This window comes from Myotis yumanensis, unplaced genomic scaffold, assembly GCF_028538775.1.
Source record: "Myotis yumanensis isolate MYYU_CA2020_CCGP unplaced genomic scaffold, mMyoYum1.0.hap1 SCAF_21, whole genome shotgun sequence".
Taxonomy (NCBI): domain Eukaryota; kingdom Metazoa; phylum Chordata; class Mammalia; order Chiroptera; family Vespertilionidae; genus Myotis; species Myotis yumanensis.
In genome coordinates, this window is record NW_027223772.1 from 11,105,368 (window position 1) to 11,125,643 (window position 20,276).

The 20,276-nt window shown below is 41.2% G+C and overlaps 1 protein-coding gene across 1 annotated transcript; it reads right to left on the reverse strand.

Annotated features, from left to right (window-relative positions):
• Positions 1 to 3,471: 3,471 nt before the first annotated feature.
• Positions 3,472 to 6,174, reverse strand: LOC138998930 (ubiquitin-ribosomal protein eL40 fusion protein-like). Its single transcript, XM_070400972.1, has 3 exons — positions 6,146 to 6,174; positions 3,748 to 3,875; positions 3,472 to 3,665 (listed from the first exon to the last, which is right to left on the reverse strand). Exons 1-3 carry the CDS (start codon positions 6,172 to 6,174, stop codon positions 3,472 to 3,474), a joined length of 351 nt encoding a protein of 116 aa, XP_070257073.1.
• Between the last annotated feature and the right edge of the window lie 14,102 nt (positions 6,175 to 20,276).

The window sequence follows — 20,276 nt, forward strand, 5'->3', positions numbered from 1 at the left end:
ATATTTTAAAATGTTACATATTTAAATAAACATGCAGCAGAAACCGGTTTGGCTCAGTGGATAGAGCGTCGGCCTGCGGACTGAATGGTCCCAGGTACGATTCCGGTCAAGGGCGTGTACCTTGGTTGCGGGCACATCCCCAGTAGGAGATGTGCAGGAGGCAGCTGATCGATGTTTCCCTCTCATCGATGTTTCTAACTCTCTATCTCTCTCCCTTCCTCTCTGTAAAAAATCAATACAATATATTTTAAAAAAAATAAACATGCAGTATAATATATACAAGGTAATGCTCTTGGGGTTGTTTGTTGAAAATTTTTTGGCTTTGGTTCTGAAATGGGAAGGCACGTCTCTTGAGTTTTATGGGTGAGGAACAGGAGTACCTTGGTATCTTGAATCAGCACTGAAAATCCCCCACCAGGTGCAATTAATGCAAAATGCTAGAATGGCTGGGCTTGGACAGAGCTGGTTTTTCTGGGGCTGATATTTTTTTGGAGTGTAGTCATTTCCTTGTCTCTCCATGGACAGAAGGAATCTTCTGTTCTTTTTAAAAACATAATTTAAGAAAATGCTTTATTACAGTTTCCATACAATTGTTATATTAGTTTCAGGTGTGCAACATGGTGCTAAAACATTTATATCACTTACAAATTGATTACCTCGATAAGTCTAGTACCCATTTGACACCATTCGTAGTTCTTACAGTATTATTGACTTTATATCCCTATGGCTGTTTTTGTAATTGGCAATTTGTAGATATTAATCCCTTCCACTTTTCCCCCCATCCTTCCCACCTCCCTTCAAAATGTTCTCAGCACCTGTGTATATACTTCTGTTTTGTTTGTTGGTTAATTTTGTTCTTTAGATTCCACATGTAAATGAAATCCCATGGTCCTTGTCCTTCTCCATCTGAGCTGTTTGACTTAGAATAATGCCCTCTAGTTCTATCTATGTTGTTGCAAATGGCAAGATTTCATTCTATCTTTTGGTTGAGCAGAATTGTATTGTTTGCAGTACCACACTTTCTTTATCCACTCATTTATTGATGGATACTTCGGTTTCTTCCATGTCTTGGCTATCCTATATAATAAAAGCCTAATATGCTAAGTGTCCAGTCGGCCAGTCATTTGTTCCACAAATCAAAGTGTAATCCTATATAATAAAATGCTAATATGCAAATAGACCCAACAGTGGAACAACAGAACAACTGGTTGCTATGATGTGTGCTGACCATCAGGTGGTGTGCATAGAACGTGGTGGGTGTTGGCCACGGCGGGATGGTGGGGCAGGTGAGCAGGGGCACCAGTTGTTGTCATTGGGGTGAGCCTCTGGTGTTTACTAAAAATTCTTTGCTCCCCTGCGCCATGGTCCCGCCCGGTGCTTGCACCTGCTGCCAGTGCTGGCCCCGCTCACACCTGCTGATGGCACCTGGCATGGCACTGGTCGCTTGACGCCATTAGAGGTTGCAAGCGGTAGCTGCTGGCCCCGATTGCCCCTCAGGGCTTCTCCACCTCCCCGTGCTCCTGAGGGGCAATCAGGGCAGTAACCACCACTTGCACCCGCTGCCGGTGCCGGCCCTGCTTGCACCTGCTGCTAGTGCCGGCCCCATTTGCTTCACTCTGTCAGTGGGTGCAAGTGGGGCTGGCACCATCAGTATGTGGGAGTGGCGGCAGCAGGATTGTAGCTGCAGCAGACAATGGACCGAGGGCCTTGGGGGGAGGGGTTGGGTAGGGGCGTGGAGTATGGGCTGAGACCTGCCCCTATTCCTGCCGCAGCTTCTCGGCCCACGGTTCCTTTCAAGGTGCATGAATTCGTGCACTGGCCCCCTAGTGCTAATGATATGCTAAGGTCGCTCAACCACTCGCTATGACATGCACTGACCACCAGGGGGCAGACAGTACACCAGTCGCTATGATGTGCACTGACTGCCAGGGGGCAGATGATCCAACCAGTAGGTTAGCTTGCTGCTGGTGTCCGGGACTGAGCAAGATGCACCAGACACGCCCTGGAGCCCTCCCGCAACCCCTCCCTGGCTGGCCAACCTCCCGCATCCCTCCCCAGCACCAGTGGGATCCCTTGGCCTGGCCTACACCCTCTCGCAGTCTGGACCCCTTGGGGGATGTCGGTGAGCCGGTTTCAGCCTGATCCCACAGGCCAGGCTGAGGGACCCCATTGGTGCACGAATTCCCACACTGGGCCTCTAGTTGTAATTAATGCTGCAATGGACATAGAGATGCATATATCTTTTAGAATTAGTGTTTTATGTTTCTTTGAATAAATACTGAGAATTGGAATTGCTGGGTCCTCCTCGTTTCTTTTTATGGCCTTTGATTTAAAGTGTATTTTGTGTGATAGAAGTATTGTGATACCAGTTTTTAAAATTTCCATTTGCATGAAATATCATTTTTCATCCCTTTACTTTAGATCTGAAGGAGGTCTCTTGTAAGCAGCATATGTATGGGTCTTGCTGTGTTATCCATTTAGCCATCCTGTGTCTTTGATTGGATCATTTAACCCATTTACATTTAAAGTAATTATTGATAGGTTTGTAGTTATTGCCATTTTATTATTCATATGTTCACCTCCACCTCCACCTCCACCTCTACCTCCACCCACACCCACACTCACACTCACACCTTCTTTTTCTTGAGTCTTTTTAACATTTCTTGTAATACTGTTGGGTGGTTATTAACTCCTGCTTTTTCTTTTCTGAAAAGCTCATATCTCTCCTCCTATTCTAAGTGATAGCCCTGCTGAGTAGAGTAATCTTGATATACCAGTAGGCCCTTGCTTTTCATCACTTTGAATATTTGGTGCCAGTCCCTTCTACCTTGCAAAGTTTCTACTAAGGAATCAGATGATTATGGGAGCTCTGTTGCAGGTAAGTAGTAGTTCTTATCTTGCTGCATTTCAGATTCTCTCTTTGTCATTAACCTTTGCCATTTTACTTATGATGTATCTTGGTGTGGGCCTCTTGGGTTCATCTTCTTTGGGACTCTGCACTTCCTGGACTTGTGTGTCTGTTTCCTTCACCAGGTTAGAGAAATTTTTCATTCGTACCTCTGTAAATAGGTTTTAATCCCTTATACTTTCTTCTTCTTCTGGTACCACTGTGATCTGAATGTTGTTATGCTTGATGTTGTCCCAGAAGTCTCTTAAGCTATCAGCATTTAAAAAATTTATATCTTTATTGCTGTTCCAATTTTCAGCTACCTTGTCTTCCAAATTGCTGATTTGATCCTCTGCTTCATGTAATCTACTCTAGACTCACTCGAATGTATTCTTCATTTCAGTTATTGTATTCTTCATTTGATTGATTCTTTTTTTTTTCCCATCTCCATTTTTATGTTCCCGATCTCTTCTTTTGATTTTCTTTACTGTTCTAGTCAATGAAAGGGTAACTTTATTGAGGCCCCAAGGTTCTGAGATTCAGGCAGAAGACTTCCCTGCAGTCGAGGAGCTGGTGGAGGGGCCTTATTTAACCTTCTTGGGGCACAGGTTGTTTTGGTGGCTGCACTTATTTTTGTGGCAGTTGATAGCGTGAGGATACAACTGACTGTAACACATTTGGTAGATCATCTTGTTGCATTTGTACTTCTGGGCAGGCTGGTGGAAGGAGGGTTCGATGATGCCATCCCACAGATGAAGCATCAAGTACAAGGTGGTATTTTTCTAATAATGTAGTCAGAGTGTGACCATCCTCTAGCTATATGCCAGCAAAAATCATATGCTGCTGGTTAGGCGGGATGCCCTTCTTTTCTTGGATTTTAGCTTTGACTTTCTCAATGGCATCACTGAGCTCAACCTCAAGGGTGATGGCCTTGCCAGTCAGGGTCTTCACTGTAGGGCGCGGCTCTAGGGTTAAGCCTCGGACTGACCTGTTGGCAAAGCCACAAACAAGTCCCAGCTTAGAGGGCACAGTCCTCTTAGCATAATTAGGCTTGACCTTATGACGCTCCCTAGATCCTTCCTAGGTAGCTAATGAGCTGTGGGAGGTGCAGCAAGTGCTGCCAAAACAAGTGAAACTCACAAGAACATTGTAACTATGGTGACCACTACCTTGTTTACCTCTGGCTATAAAATAAAGGCTCAGCTTGCCAGGCACAGGAAGATCCACCTAGAACAGGGGTGGGCAAACTTTTTTGAGTCGAGGGCCACAATGGGTTCTTAAACTGGACTGGAGGGCTGGAACAAAAGCATGGATGGAGTGTTTGTGTGAACTAATATAAATTCAAAGTAAACATCATTACATTATAGGGTATGGTCTTTTTTTTTTTAGTTTTATTCATTTCAAACAGGCCGGATCCGGCCCGCGGGCCGTAGTTTGCCCACGGCTGACCTAGACCCAGCTTATTCTCTTTGTCATTTCTTCATCCTTTCACCACCAACACTCAGGCTTTTGAACCCTTGGCTGAACTGGTTCTGCACACTTCACAAAGATCTACATCTCTGCATCTGCTGGGGAGGCTTCTCTGCCACCTCATTGAAGAGAAAGATCCTATCTCTTTATTAATGTTCTGAGTTTATCTATGTTTTTCCTACGTTCTTTGAGCATCCTAATCAAAGTATTTTGAATTCTGCATATGGTAGATTGTTTGCCTCTGTTTTGTTGAATTCTTTCTCTGGATTTTTTCCCCTGTTTTTTTCATTTGGGTCATGTTTCTTTGTTTCCTCATTTTAGCTGCTTCTCTCTGTGTATTTCCTTGTATTTGGGTATTTGGTAGATATGTTCCATCTCCTGATGTTGGTAAAGTGGCCTTATGTTGTAGGTGTCCTGTTGGTCCCAGTGGTGCAGTCTTCCATGTCACCTGTGCCAGGTACTCCAGGGGTGTCTCTTGTGTGGATTGTGTGTGCCATTCTGTTGCAGGTGAGACTTGATTGCTATTGGTATGTTAAGGGGAGGTATTGGCTTTCAGGCTGATTAGCTGTGTGGAATGGCTGTGAGTACAGCAGACACACTGTTGTACAGGGGTTGATGCCATGGAGCAGGATTTGGATAAAGAAGAGGGGGTACAAATAATACTAGTATTATGGAATATTACTCAGCCATGAGGAAGAATGAAATCTTACTATTTGTGACAACATGGATGGACCTCGATGGTATTATGCAAAATGAAATAAGTTAGAGAAAGTCAAATACCATGTGATTTTACTTATCTGTGGAATCCAGAAAACTATATTAACAAACAAACTTATAGATACAGAGAACAAACTGATGCTTGCCAGGTCGGTGTGGGGCTAGGGAGCTGGATGAAAAGGGGAAGAGATTAAGAAGTACAAATTGACCCGGCTGGCATGGCTCAGTGGTTGAGCATAGACCTAGGAACCAAGAGGTCATGGTTCAATTCCTGGTCAGGGCACGTGCTTGGGCTTTGGGCTTGATCTCTAGTGCAGGAGGCAGCCGATCAATGATTCTTTCTCATCATTGATGTTTCTATCACTTTCTCTCCTTCAACCTCTGAAACCAATAAAAGTATATTTTTTAAAAAGTACAAATTGGCAGTTACAAAATAGTCACAGGGATATAAAGTACAGCATAAGGAATATAGTCAGTAATATTGTAAAAACTATGTACAATGTCAGGGTGTTACTAGACTTATGGGAGGATCACTGCATAAGCTATATGAATGTCTAACCACTATGCTCTACACTTGAAACTAACATAATATTGAATGTCAACTATAATTGAAATAAAAAGATAACCTCCAGAGAAATATCTGAGTTTATATTCTCCTGATAGGGTTATTGCTTGGAAAAGACAGGTAATCATGATTTGTAAACCAATGTTTGATAGAGCATTCCTATAAATCCTTTAGACTGGAAATAAGAAGAGAGAAGAATAAAAGAAACACTCCCCCACCCCCATAGCTGTTGTCATGCAGTAGAGGGAACCCCAACATCAGTGGTTGTTTCAAAATAATACACAGCACAGAAGTGTTTCAAATCACTGAAAATATCCTACTGTAAGGTCATGTGGCTCCAACTTGTTTGCTCTGGTTCAAGCTACTGCTGAACATGCTTCACCTTCTAACACCAACTGCACACAAAGTAATGGATTAAGTGTACTTTAACCCCAAACATTTGGGACTTACTTATAGGACATAGCTGTGCCCTGGGTACTATTGGGCTCAAGGGCCTACACACTTACCTAAATGACTGATGAAACTTAATGGACATTACTGGTTTTCTTATTAATATCTGATGTAAGTACTATTGGGATAATCAATCATATCCTGAACTTTTATTTCAATACGGGATTAAAGACTTACATTTAAGACTGCTAATCAGAAAACTCCTATAGGAAAACATAGGCAGTAAACTCTATGATACTTGTTTTAGAAATATCTTTTTGGATATGTCTCCTCAAGCAAGGGCAACAAAAGCAAAAATAAACAAATGGGATTACACCAAATTAAAAAGCATTTGCACAGTGAAGGAAACTATCAACAAAACTAAAAGATGACCTGCTGAATGGGAGAAAATATTTGAAAATGACACATCCAATAAGGGGTTAATATCCAAAATATATAAGGAACTCATACAACTCAATATCAAAAATATAAAAAATCTAATTAAAAAATGGATAGAGGATCTGAGTAGATATTTTTCCAAAGAAAACATGCAGATGGCCAAGAGACACATAAAAAGATGCTCAACACCACTAATTATGAGGGAAATGCAAACCAAAACCACAGTGAGCTATCACCTCACACCTGTCAGGTTGGCTAGTATCAAAAGGACAATAAACAAATGTTGGCAAGGATTTGTAGAAAAGGGAACCTCATGCACTGTTGGTGGGATTACAAACTGGTACAGCCATTATGGAAGCCAATATAGAGGTTCCTTAAAAAAATTAAAATAGAACTACCATATGACCCAGCAATTCCTCTTCTGGGTATCTATCAGAAGAAAACTAAAACACTAATTTGGAAAGGTATTTGCACACTTATGTTCATTGCAACATCATTATCAATAGCCAAGCTTTGGAAGCAACGTAAATGTTCATCAATAGATGGATATGCAATGGAATATTACTCAGCCATAAAACAGAATGAAGTGAAATCTTGCCATTGTGACAACATGGATGGACCTAGAAGAGTATTATGCAAAGTAAAATAAGTCATATGGAGAAGGAGAAGTACCAGATAATTTCACTTACATGTGGAATCTATAAGATAAAACAAATAAAAAACAAAACAAACAGATTCATAGACATGAAGAACAAACTGATGGTTGGCAGAGGGGAAGAGGGTAGGGGGGAGGGGGAAAAATGAAGAATAAGAGGAACAAATTTCCAGTTATCAAATAAGTTATGGTAATATAATGCACAGTATAAGAAATATAGTCAGTAATATCACAGTAACCATATATGGTGCCATATGGTTACTAGACTTATTGTGATGATCTGTTCCTTAGGTATACAAATGTTGAATAACTATGTTATATACCCAAAACTAAAGTAATATTGTATATTAACTATATATTTAGATAAAAATTTATGAATATTTATTTAAACATAAGTGTGATTTCAGATATCAAAATTACAACTAAGCCACAGAATAACCATCTTTCAGAACCACCTGAAATCTGGCTGAATGGAAGCCCTGTAAGTAGAGAATTAAAGAAGCCACACTGAGACTGGATTAAAGACTTAGATTTAAGACTGGAAATCAGAAACCAGTAGGAGGGCTGGAGGTGGGGGCCAGCTTTCTCCCAGACAAAAGTGCTGGCAGAGGTCATTGTTCCTCATCAGAGCCCTCCCCCAGCACAGAACCAACAGACAGAAGCCATATCTGAGCATCCACTAACCTGGCCCACACTATTAACCCCACCTCCCTGGTGATACTCTGAGACCCTGCCCCACCAGTTTGCAGCTCCACCCAAGCTGTTTGCAGTGGACAGTCCTGGCTTGGGCTTCAGACTTTCCTTAAATCTCTCAAACAAGCAGCAGCTGGCCTCAGCTTCCATACCTCTCGGTAAGTGGCCCCAGACGCTGGAGTAGCAACAGCCTGGCAAGGTTCATAGGTTGGCCTCTCCTAGACACCTCCAAGCCCAACATAATTAGCAGCCATCGGCAGGTCACTCTGTAGCTCATGCCAGGTGGCCTCAGGCAGGGCACAGGCAGTGGCTGACATTGTACCCCCTGGGAGGCCCAGAACCAGTGCACCTAATGGTCAGCTTCAGACCATGCCAGATTACAACTTGACTACATCCACCAGTGACACACTCAAAGGATGGACGTGGTGAGCACCAAAGCCCCACTGAAGCATGTCTTGCTCCACAGGGGCATCTCCTGCATAGCAGTTCTCCCACTGTAGTTGCAGCTGGTCCTCACAGCTGATTCGCCTGGGAGTCAATTCCTCCCAGTAACACCAACAGCAATCAAAGTTCAACTACAACAAGACAGTGCACACAGCCCACATAGGGGCACAGCCAGAATGCCCAGCTCAGATGACTGCGGAGGCTGAGCCACTGGGCCGTACAGGACACCTATTGCAACAGGCTACTCTACCAATTCCAAGAGACATAGTAGTTCTACCTAATACATAGAAACAAACACAGGTAAGCAGCCAAAATGCAGAGACAAGGAAACATGTTGCAAATGAAAGAACAGAAGAAATCTCAAGACAATGAACTAAATGAAATAGAAGGAAGCAAACTACCAGATACAGTTTAAAACAGTGGTTACAAGGATGCTCAAGGAACTTAATGAGAACTTCAAGGAACTTAGGGAGTACTTTTAGGGAACTTAGTGAGAACTTCGGGGAACTTAGTAAAAACAATGACATAAAAAAGGACCAGTCAGAAATTAAGGATCCACTAACTGAAATGAATAATTTACAAGGAATCAACAATACAGTAGAGGATGCCAAGAATCAAATCAGTGATTTGGAATATGAGGAAGCAAAAACTCCCTATGAGAACAACTAAAAGAAAAAAAGAATCCAAAAATATGAAGATAGTCCAGCTGGTGTGGCTCAGTGGTTGAGTGTCGACCTATGAATCAAGAAGTCCCCAGTTCAATTCCCAGTTAGGGCACATGCCTGGGTGGCAGGCTCAATGTCCAGTAGGGGGCATGCAGGAGGCAGACGATTGATGTCTCTTTCATTGATGTTTCTATCTCTCTATTCCTCTCCTTTCCTCTCTAAAATCAATAAACCATATATTTAAAAAACAAAATAATACAAAGAAATATGAAGATAGTGTAAGGAACCTCTGGGACAACTTCAAGCATACCAACCTTTGCATTATGGGGATGATGGAAGGAGAAGAGAGGGAGCAAGAAATTGAAAACCTATTTGAAAAAATAGTGACAGAAAACTTCCCCTAACTGGTGAAAGAAGTAGACTCATAAGTCCAAAAAGCACAGAGAGTCCCAAACAAGAAGAGCCCAAAGTTGCCTACACAAAGACACATTATAATTAAAGTGCCAAAGTTTAAAGACAAAGAGAGAATCTTAAAAGCAGTTAGTTACCTACAAGGGAGGGCCCATACAATTGTCAGCTGATTTCTTAACAGAAACCTTGCAGGCCAGAAGGGAGTGGCAAGAAATATTCAAAGTGATGAAAAGCAAGGACCTACAACCAAGACTAGCCTACACAGGAAGGCTATCAGTTAGAATTGAAGATTAGATAAAGAGCTTCACAGAAAGAATAATCTAAAGGACTCCATCACCACAAAACCAGTGTTCCATGAAATGTTGAAGTGTCTTTAAGAAGAAGAAAAAAAATTAAAAATATGAACAATAAAATGGCAATAAATACATATCTATCAACAATTGAATCTAAAAAAAAACAAAAAACCACCAGACACATGGAAACATGTAACAGACTGACAAATCTCAGAGTGAAGGGGGTTGGAGGATGGGAAGAAATTAGCCAAAGAACTTATATGTATACTAGAGGCCTGATGCATGAAATTTGTGCAAGAGTAGGCCTTCCTTCCCTCTGGCCACTGGCAGGCACCTGGAACCTGGGCTTTCCTTCCCACCTCGGCTTCGTCTGGAAGGACGGAAGGACGGAAGGACATCCGGTCTAATTAGCATATTATGCTTTTATTATTATAGGTATGTATTAGCTATAAACACAGATAATAGGGTGTTGAAGGCCTGGGGTGGGGTGCTGGACCTGGGTAGATGGGGGCAATAAAGGGGGTAATTAAGAGGGGGCATCAGTAATACTCTCAATAGTAAAGATTTTTTTAAAAAATAAAAAATTTTAAACAAGATCATATCATAATCATCTTTATAAACTATTTTTTATTTAACATAGAGAATTCTGCAATATAAATTACCACAAAATTAGCAGCTTAAAACAACACATATTTATTACTTAAGCATTTTTGTTGCCAGACTGAAATCCAGTGTTGGCCAGGTTGCAATCTCATCAGAGAATTGACTGGAGAAACATCTGCTTTCAAGCTCCCTCAGGTTATTGGTAGGATTCATTTCCTTGCAGCTAGAAACTGAGGTTCCTGTTTTCTAGCTGTCAGCAGTGGGTTGCTCTCAGCTCTTAGAGGCCCCTTTCATTCATTGCCATGGGGTCCTCTCCATAGCTCCTCTCACACCATGGTAGCTTCTTCAAAGCCATCAAAGGAGAATTATTATCATGTTTAATGGTAGCATATTATATATATGGTGTGGTTATAATATAATTTTACTATTCTCTTTAGATATGTTTTCTACTTTTCTTTATTATAATACATATTTGGGACTTCTCCAATTAATTCCTTAGATAATGCCCAGAAGTAGAATTGCTGAGTCAAATGGTATGCACTTTTAAAAGTTTTTTACATATTGCAAAATAGAAATCTAATCCCATGATACTTCCAGGAAGAATGTATGAGAGTGCTGGTTTGTGTACATACTTTCAAACACTGGCTTTATCCATAAATTTAAGTATTGCTAATTGACTGGTGAAAAAATATATTTCATTATCTTAATTTGTATTTCTTTGGTGAGGTCAGACATTTTTAAATGGTACTGAACTATGTGTTTGTGAATTGTCTTTTCGTGACTTTTGTTCATTTTGCAATTGCAAAAGTACTTCATATGCTCAGGACTCTGTTGATTGCAAATATTTTTCCTAATTTGCATGCTAATATTTTGGGGCATTGTTGGCCATATAAAAGTTTACATAAGTCAATTCTATTGATCTCTTTCTTTTTTATTTTTTTTTATTAAATCTTTACTGTTCAGATTATTACAGTTGTTCCTCTTTTTTCCCCCCCATAGCTCCCCTCCACCCTGTTCCCACCCCACCCTCCGCCCTCACCCCCCCCCACTGTCCTCATCCATAGGTGCATGATTATTGTCCAGTCTCTTCCCACATCCCCCACACCCCATTCCCCCCCCCCAAGAATAGTCAGTCCACTTCCTTTCTATAGCCCTGATTCTATTGTAATCACCAGTTCATCCTGTTCATCAGATTATTTATTCACTTGATTTTTAGATTCACTTGTTGACAGATGTGTATTTGTTGTTCATACTTTATATCTTTACCTTTTTCTTCTTCTTCCTCTTCTTAAAGGATACCTTTCAGCATTTCATATAATACTGGTTTGGTGGTGATGAACTCCTTTAGCTTTTCCTTATCTGTGAAGCTCTTTATCTGACTTTCAATTCTGAATGATAGCTTTGCTGGATAAAGTAATCTTGGTTGTAGGTTCTTGGTATTCATTACTTTGAATATTTCTTGCCACTCCCTTCTGGCCTGCAACGTTTCTGTTGAGAAATCAGCTGACAGTCATATGGGTACTCCCTTGTAGGTAACTGACTTTCTTTCTCTTGCTGCTTTTAAGAGTCTCTCTTTGTCTTTTGCTCTTGGCATTTTAATGATGATGTGTCTTGGTGTGGTCCTCTTTGGATTCCTTTTGTTTGGGGTTCTCTGCGCTTCCTGGACTTGGAAGTCTATTTCTTTCACCAGGTAGGGGAGGTTTTCTGTCATTATTTCTTCAAATAGGTTTTCAATATCTTGCTCTCTCTCTTCTTCTGGCACCCCTATAATTCGGATGTTGGTACGCTTGAAGCTGTCCCAGAGGCTCCTTAGGCTATCTTCGTTTTTTTGGATTCTTTTTTCATTTTGCTTTTCCGGTTGGGTGTTTTTTGCTTCTCTGTATTTCAAATCTTTGACTTGATTCTTGTGATCCTCTGGTCTGCTGTTGGGAGTCTGTATAACATTCTTTATTTCAGTCAGTGTATGCTTAATTTCTAGTTGGTCCTTTATCACAACCTCGAGGGTCTCATTAGATTTCTTGTAGGTCTCCTTAAGTTTATTGGCGGTTTCTAGAAAATTCTTGAAAATCCTTAAAAGTGTGGTTATGAACTCTATATCCAGTAGTTTGCTTTCCTCCATTTCTGTCATTTGTGTCCTGTTTCTTTGTCTCAGCATTTTTTATGTTTTGCTGTGTCGATATAGTGGCTTTCTGTGCTAAGTGTCCTATAGGGCTCAGTGGCTCAGCCTCAAGAATTACCTGAGGTAGACACCCTTGGTGCACCCGCTTGTGGGCTTTGTGCTCAGTCTTGTTGTAGTTAAGCCTTGATTGTTGTAGTTAACACTGATAGGAATTGACCTCCAGGCCAATTGGCTGTGAGAATCAGCTGTGTCTACGGTGGGAGAACTTCTGTGCTGAAGACATCCTTCTGCGGCAAGACTTGCTTCAGTGAGGCTTTGGTGCTCACTGAGTCTGCCCCCTGAGTGTGTCCCTTATGGATCTGAGGAGTTGTAAGTGGATGGTCCCACTCTGACCACTGGGTACACTGGCTCTTGGATCTAAGGAGGTGCTAATCTAGCCCCTGCCTGAGGCTACCCAGCAGAAGCCAGCTGTAAAGCAATTCAGGTTGCCCTGGGGCCTTGGGGCAGCTGCAGTTTGTTAAGTAATTTTCACATTACAAAGGGCCAGGCCTTTCATATGCAAAAGCCTCCCTGCAGGGTGTGGGCAGGGCGGGGTCCCAGGGGATCAACAGGGCAGGTGGAGTGAGCAGTATGGCTGCTGTCAGTCCTGCCCTCAGAGACCCAGGCAATTGCTGGGAGCGCCTCTGAGAGAAAGCTGCCCTCGAGTTCCGACTGATGCCAGACAGTCCCGTTTCTCCCATATGAGTCTGGGTCCCCAGAGACTCACCCGGAACTGGAGCTCAGAGCGTGAGACTCCCTCCCGATTGAAAAAGACAATCATGTCCTCAGCCGCCAGCCCTCTCCGCATGCACCTCCGCACCTTTGTGTTTTACTTCACACCGCACCTCCTCTGAGTCTCGGTATGCTTTTCTCTTTCCTTCTAGTTGTAGAATTTCCACTCAGCCAGCCTTCCTGTGGTTCTGGTTGATGTCCGTTCCGTCTTTTAATTGTATTTTTGAAGTGGCTGTGCAAGGCAGCAATCTCCGGTGTTTACCTATGCCACCATCTTGGTTTCTCTCTCTGGTCTCTTTCTTAATGCTTTTTGCCTTTGAGGTCATGCTTAGAAATATCTTCCCATCTAAGGGATGTAAAAAGTTTCCTGCATTTGTGATTTGAAAATACTTATAGTGTCCGTTTACATTTAAGTGTTAATTGTTCATGAAGTATTGTGCTGGAGATTTGTTGATTGGTTTAGTGAAACCATGACAAGTGTTTTATGGCTCTCTGAGTAATTTTATTTCTAGTAATATCCACTTTTTTCCTGAAATTTTGTGGAAACATGTCACTAGTCCCGTGACTTCTGAGATGACTTATAGATGAAATTGACAACATGAATAAATGAACATGATTGACTAGGAGGACCTGGGACAAGCATCAAACCACAAAAGCCCTTAAAAGGAGATTCCAAAATAGCGAGGAGTAAGCGGAAACTAAACAGACATGCTTCCAGGACCAAACTGGAATTACAACTAAAATACAGAAAAACCATCCTGAATAATCAACTGAAGACTAGCTGTAGAGAACCCTGATAACCAAGGACAGAAAGTGGGAACAGCATAGAGAATGGTAGAAAGTGTGGCGGTGCAAAAGGGCTGGCCAGTCTCCCACAGACATCAGCTGAAGTTCTGGAGAGATATCTCAATGGTGTAGAGTTCCCACTAAGAACTCTGAGCTGGTCCCCCCAACCCAGAGCACCAGAACTGAGAAAGACGGCCACATAACACCTGGCGGTGAAAAGCCGCAGGGTTGAGACAGCTGGAAATGCAGGTACCCTCTTATAAGGCCAATGCAGAGAATTTGGTGTGCAGACACTCATCTTGGGCTCTGGCAGAAGGAGGGCAGCGAGGACAGGAGCTATGTGACCAAAAGCCAGAGTTGGGGGCTCTGGGATTAGAGCTCAGAAGATAGACACCCTGGTCTCCTGTGTTGACTCATTCCCTCATAATGCAGAGGATATCTTTCTCCAGCAGACTTCTTCCACCCAGGCAGCTTTTTCCTGGGGAGGGGAAGAGTGATTGCCCCACTCTATTGGAAAAATCCTTATCCCACCCTGTGGAGTTTCTGAGGCCCATTAAGAGACTGAGAATAATAATCAGCCTGCAGATAGAAGCAATTGTCCCACATTTTTGGAAAACCACACCCTGTGGTCCATAGCCTGAAGTTAATCAAGATTGAATAACAATCAGACTGCAAGCAGAGGTGGGTCTCTGGAGGCTTTGAGTCTTTGCCTGACCTAATTCGGGGTCTGGCACTAGGAAAAGTAGACATCTTGGTTCTTTCTAAAGGCACCCATCCCCAGTAGAGGGAGCCAAAAGCTGTGGAATGCTGGTAGCTCCAAAGAGGGCTACTCATGGGAAGTCAGAAACAGTGTCTGATACTGTCATGCACTAGAGATTGGGAGTTGTAGCAGCTTTACCTAATACATAGGTACAAACACAAAAAGGCAGCCAAAGCAGGGAGACAAAAAAAAAACCCAAGTGAAAGAATAAGAGAATTCTCCAGAAGAAGAGCTAAATAAAATGCAGATAAGAAATTTACCAGACATACAGTTCAGAATAACGATGGCAAGGATGCTCAACAGCATGAGAAAAGATATAGTAACTATGAAAAAACACCAATAAAAAATGAAGAATGGCATAGCACTAACAAAGAACACAGTGAAAGAAATACACAGCAGATTAGGGGAAGCTGTGGATTGGATCTGTGAATTAGAAGACAGGGTAGAAAAATATCACTCAGGCAGAGAATCAAAAAGAAAAACACAATTGGTTGGGATGCATGCAGAAGACAACCAATACGTGTGTTTTTCTCACATTGATATTTCTGTCTGGGTATTCCTCTCTTTTCCACTCTCTCTAAAAAATCAAGGGAAAAATATTCTTGGGTGAGGATGAAAAAAATAAAAAACAAACAGGACAGCTTAAGGGAGCTCTGGGACATGAACATAACAGTATTTGCATCCTAGGAGTGCCAGAAGGTGAAGTAAGTGAGCAAGGAATACTAAATGTGATTGAAGAAATAATGGCAGAAAACTTCCCTAACCTATTGAAGGAAAAAGTCATACAAGTTCAGGAGACACAGAGAGTCCCAAGCAGGAGGAACCCAAAAAGGCCCGTGCCCAGACACATCATAATTAAAATGTCAAAATTTAAAGACAAAAAGAATCTTAAAGGCAGCAAGTGTAAAGCAAATTGTTACCCTCAAAGGAGCTCTCATAAGGCTGACACCTGATTTCTCATAAGAAACTCTACAGGCCAGTAAGAAATGGCATGAAGTACTCAAAGTAATGGAAAGCAAGGATCCCAAGATTACTATATCCAGCAAGACTGTCATTCAAAATAGAGAAATAAAGAGTTTCCCAGACAAAAAAAAAAAAAAAAGGTTAAAGTAGTACATCACCACCAAGCCAGCATTACAAGAAATGCTAAAGGGACTGCTATAACGAGAAGAAGAAATAGAGAGAGAAACTTAGGCATAAGAATTAAAATGGCAATAAAGAAGCATCTATCAATAATAACCTTAAGTGTAAATGGATTAAATGCTCAATCAAAAGACATAGGATAGGTCAGTGGCTAAGAGAACATGACCCAAATATGTGCTGTCTACAAGAGACCCACCTCAGAACAAAGACTCACACGGAATGAGAGTGAAGGGATGGAAATAAATTTTCGAAGTGAATGGGAAAATAAAAAGCTTGGGTAGCAATACTCATATCTGACAAAATAGATTTCAAAATGAAGGCTATAACAAGAGACAATAAAGGTGACTACGTAGTACTAAAGGAATCAATCTTACAAGAGGATATAACCTTGGTAAACATTCATCCACTGTAGAAGCACCTAAATATATATATATTTATTTTTACAGAGAGGAAGGGAGAGGGATAGAGAATCAGAAACACTGATGAGAGAGAAACACCGATCAGCTGCCTCCTGCACACCCCCCACTGGGGATGTGCCTGCCACCAAGGTACATGCCCTTGACCGGAATCGAACCCGGGACCCTTTAGTCCGCAGGCTGACGCCCTATCCACTGAGCCAAACCGGTGAGGGCTATTTTTTAAAACTTCAAGAAGACTTTAAGGGAGTGATCAACAGCAATACAGTCATAGTAGAGGATTTTTAACACCCTGCTGACTTCACTGGGTAGATCTTCCAGACAAAAAGTTAACAAGGAAATAGTGACCCTAAATGACACACTGGATCAGATGGATTTAATTGATACTTATAGAATATTTCACCCCAAAGCTGCAGATTATACATTCTCCAGTACACATGGGTCATTCACCAAGATAGACCACATGTTAGGACCCAAAACAAGTCCTACTAGAAGCCTACCTCCAAAAAACAAGAAAAAGTAATATTAAACTATTTAACCCTACAACTTAAACAACTTAAAGAATTAGAGAACAACAAGAAGAGCCCAGAGTAAGTAGGAGGAAGGAAATAAATATTAGTGCAAAAACAAATGACATAGAGACAAAAATAAACAAACAAACAAATAAATAATAACCAAGAGCTGGTTCTTTAAGAAAAATAAACAATATTGATGAACCTTTAGCCAGACTCATCAAGAAACAAAGAGGACCCAAATAAATAAAGTCAGAAATGAAGTGGTGAAGTAACAAATGACGTCAGAGAAATACAAAGGATTGTAAGAAAATACTATGAGCCAATAAGCTGGACAATGTGAATGAAATGGACAAGTTCCTAGAAAAATACAATCTTCCAAAACTGAATAAGCATGAATCAAAAAATCTGAATAGGCCAATAATAATTGATGAAATTGAAGCAGTAATAAAAAAAACTGCCAGCAAACAATAGCCCTGGTCCAGATGGCTTCACAGAGGAGTTTTAACCAACATTCAAAGAACTAACACCTGTGCTCCTCAAACTATTCCCAAAAATCCAAGAGGAAGGGACACTTTCAACTTATTTTTATTAGGCCAGCATTATCTTAATTCCAAAACCAGATAAAGACACTTCAGAAAAAGAGAATTACAAGTCAATATCCCTGATGAACATAGATGCAAAAATCCTCAACAAAATATTAGCAAATCGAATACAGCAATATATTGAAAAGATCATACACCACGATCAAGTGGGATTTATTTCAGGGATGCAAAGCTGGTACAATATTCACAAATCAGTAAACGTGATGTATCACATAAACAAATTGAAGGACAAAAATCACATGACCATATCAATAGACGCAGAAAAAGCATTCGACAAAACAGAATACTCATTTTTTGTTTTAAAGAAAAACTCTCAGCAAAGTGGGAATAGAGGGATCATACTTCAACATAATAAAGGCCATATATGACAAACCTACAGCCAACATCATACTCCACATCAAAAACTAAAATCATTTCCCCTAGGAACAGGAACAAGAGAGGGATATCTGCTTTTACCACTCTTAATCAACATATCACTGGAAGGACTAGGCACAGTGATCCAACAAGCAGAAAATGTGAAAGGCATCCAAACTGGAAAGGAGGAAGTAAAACTCATTATTCGCAGATGACATGATATTGTACATAGAAAACCCTAAAGACTCCATCAAAAAGCTAGATTTAATAAGTGGATTCAGCAATGTAGCAGATACAAAGTTAACACCCAGAAATCAATGGTATTTTTATACAGCAATAATGAATTCTCAGAGTAACTACATCAACAATCCCATTTACCATTGCAACAAAGAAATGAAGATACTTAGAAATAAACTTAACCAAGGAGGTAAAAGACTTGTACTTAGAAAACTATAGGACATTGCAAAAAGGGATAGAGGAAGATATAAACAAGTGGAGGAATATACCATGTTCATGGATTGGTAGAATTAACATCATTAAAATATCCATACTACCCAAATCAATCTGTAGATTAAATGCAATCCCTGTTAAATTACCAATGTCATATTTCACAGATATAGAACAAATACTCCAAAAATTTATTTGGAACCAAGAAAGACCACGAACAGTCGCAGCAACCCTGTCTCAGAGGGACGGCAGGGGTGGGTAGGTGGTGGTTGGGAAGAAATCAACCACAGAACTTGTATGCATATATGCATAACCCATGGACACAGACAATATGTTGGTGAATGCCTGAGGAGGGAGGGCGGAGTCGGCTAGAAGAGGTCAATGGGGGAATGAAGGGGGCATATGTAATTCTGCCAACAATGAAGATTAAAACAAAAAACAAAAGCCCTTAAGAGTGCAGGATGATCTTGCTACAACACAATTACTGTAGAAAGCAATCATGTTGAGTTCAAGGGCACCGAGGTTTCTGTTGAGAACGCAGTTATTCATGGCTGTGAGTGGGAAACCAAAGATGTCTAGGGAGTAGTGGCAGCTGAGACTGAGCTTGGCCCTGGCTGGAGTGTAAGGCAAGCGTCTCAGGTTTCCTCACTCTTTTTCCACAGTGAAATTCAGAGAAGACCGGTCCAATGGAAATTCTGGTCACCAGACAACCAAAGGAGCTTTTGTGAGCTTTGATGTCTCTTAAATGAAGGAAAGCATGAAATGAAGAAGCAGAAGCAGGTATTAAATTAGAATGCTCTTGACTTGTTTTCCTGAGATTCCTAGCTCTTAGCACAGAGCAGGCTTAATGTGGGCTCTCAGTAAATGCTAATTTCCAACCCCTTCCCCTGACCAGTCCTCCTACTTGTTTCAACCCCATCACTTCGCACAGTGACTGGCAAGTTAGGCACTTTGTGAATGTTTATGGACTAAATGATTGGATGATTTGAAGAAACAAACACATGGGCATTCAAGAGGAAGGTTAGTTACCTACATGCCAACAATCAGAGTAGCCCCTTTAATGGATGCCCGTTTCTACATTAAATGCTGTACACACTCAGTTCATTTAATACTCATGATATCCCCACAGGATAAAATATTAGTATTCTCATTTTGTACGTGAAGAAACAGAAGCTCAGAGAGGAACGAAAGTTATTCAATTAAGTGGAGAAATCAAGGTTTCAAACCCTGCACTGTCTGATTACAATGCCCAAGTAGTTTTCCCGTATCCCTTCAGAGCCTCTAAAACATTCACAGATCACTATGGCAAGAAAACTCTAATCATTGTATAGGCATGTGTATACTCCAGGCATTTCAGGTAGGTGTTTATCTTCCCAAATGGACAAGGCCTACTCCCACAGATTGTGCAAGTCACATGAGCTAGGGAGGACTCATTAACCTTCCCAATTCCTTTACTCAGCTCCCCTGAGAAGGAAGATGCCAGATGGTCAATGAGCTGCTCACTTCCCCAGCTGCACAGCTCTTTCCAGGCAGGCTTGGAATTGGCTAGTGGCTGTGAGAGCTGGCATGTTCAAGCTCAGCTAGAGCCTTACTACTGCTTATTAAACCTGTTCAAAAGGCAGCCACCATGTCAGTATAGTAGAAATCAGAGTGTACTGGAAAGGCTGGTGGATGAAGGATAGGAGAACTGGGTTCCTGCTCACTGTTTTATTAATTTGTTCACTCAGCGACTACATTTTTGAAATATCTATTATGTGTCAAGTGTTGTGCTCTCTTCTTATGTATTTAGCAAGAAAGGATTGAGGAGATCATCACATAATGATTTCTTCTGCTGACATGGAAATTATGATTAATATATGTAACTATCATCCTAAGCAAGTTAAATGAACGTCTGTGTGCTCCTGTCTCAGGAATTAAGCCACACTGAAGGAAGAGAGAATGGGGCTCCCACAGATGTGTGTGCTTGCTGGCTTTCAGTGTTTCTTTTGGACAATGGAGAAGTTCCCCTTGGTGTTGTAAGTTAAGAGAGTTATGATTATTTGTTATCATAACTCACAATTTCTGCCCTAAGGAACGTTCAAGAACAGGGCAGGGTAGCCAGGCTGTCATTCCTGCAAAAACATCTGCCTGGT

Bases quoted from the DNA above. Each gene is read 5' to 3' on its own strand.
- LOC138998930 (XM_070400972.1), bottom strand. From the start codon at position 6,174: ATGTCCATTAAGTTTCATCAGTCATTTAG. The intron at 3,876-6,145 runs GTAAGTGTGTAG...CTTTGCCAACAG, and splicing joins AAGTTTCATCAGTCATTTAG to GTCAGTCCGAGGCTTAACCC. The intron at 3,666-3,747 runs GCATCCCGCCTA...ATTATTAGAAAA, and splicing joins TAAAATCCAAGAAAAGAAGG to ATACCACCTTGTACTTGATG.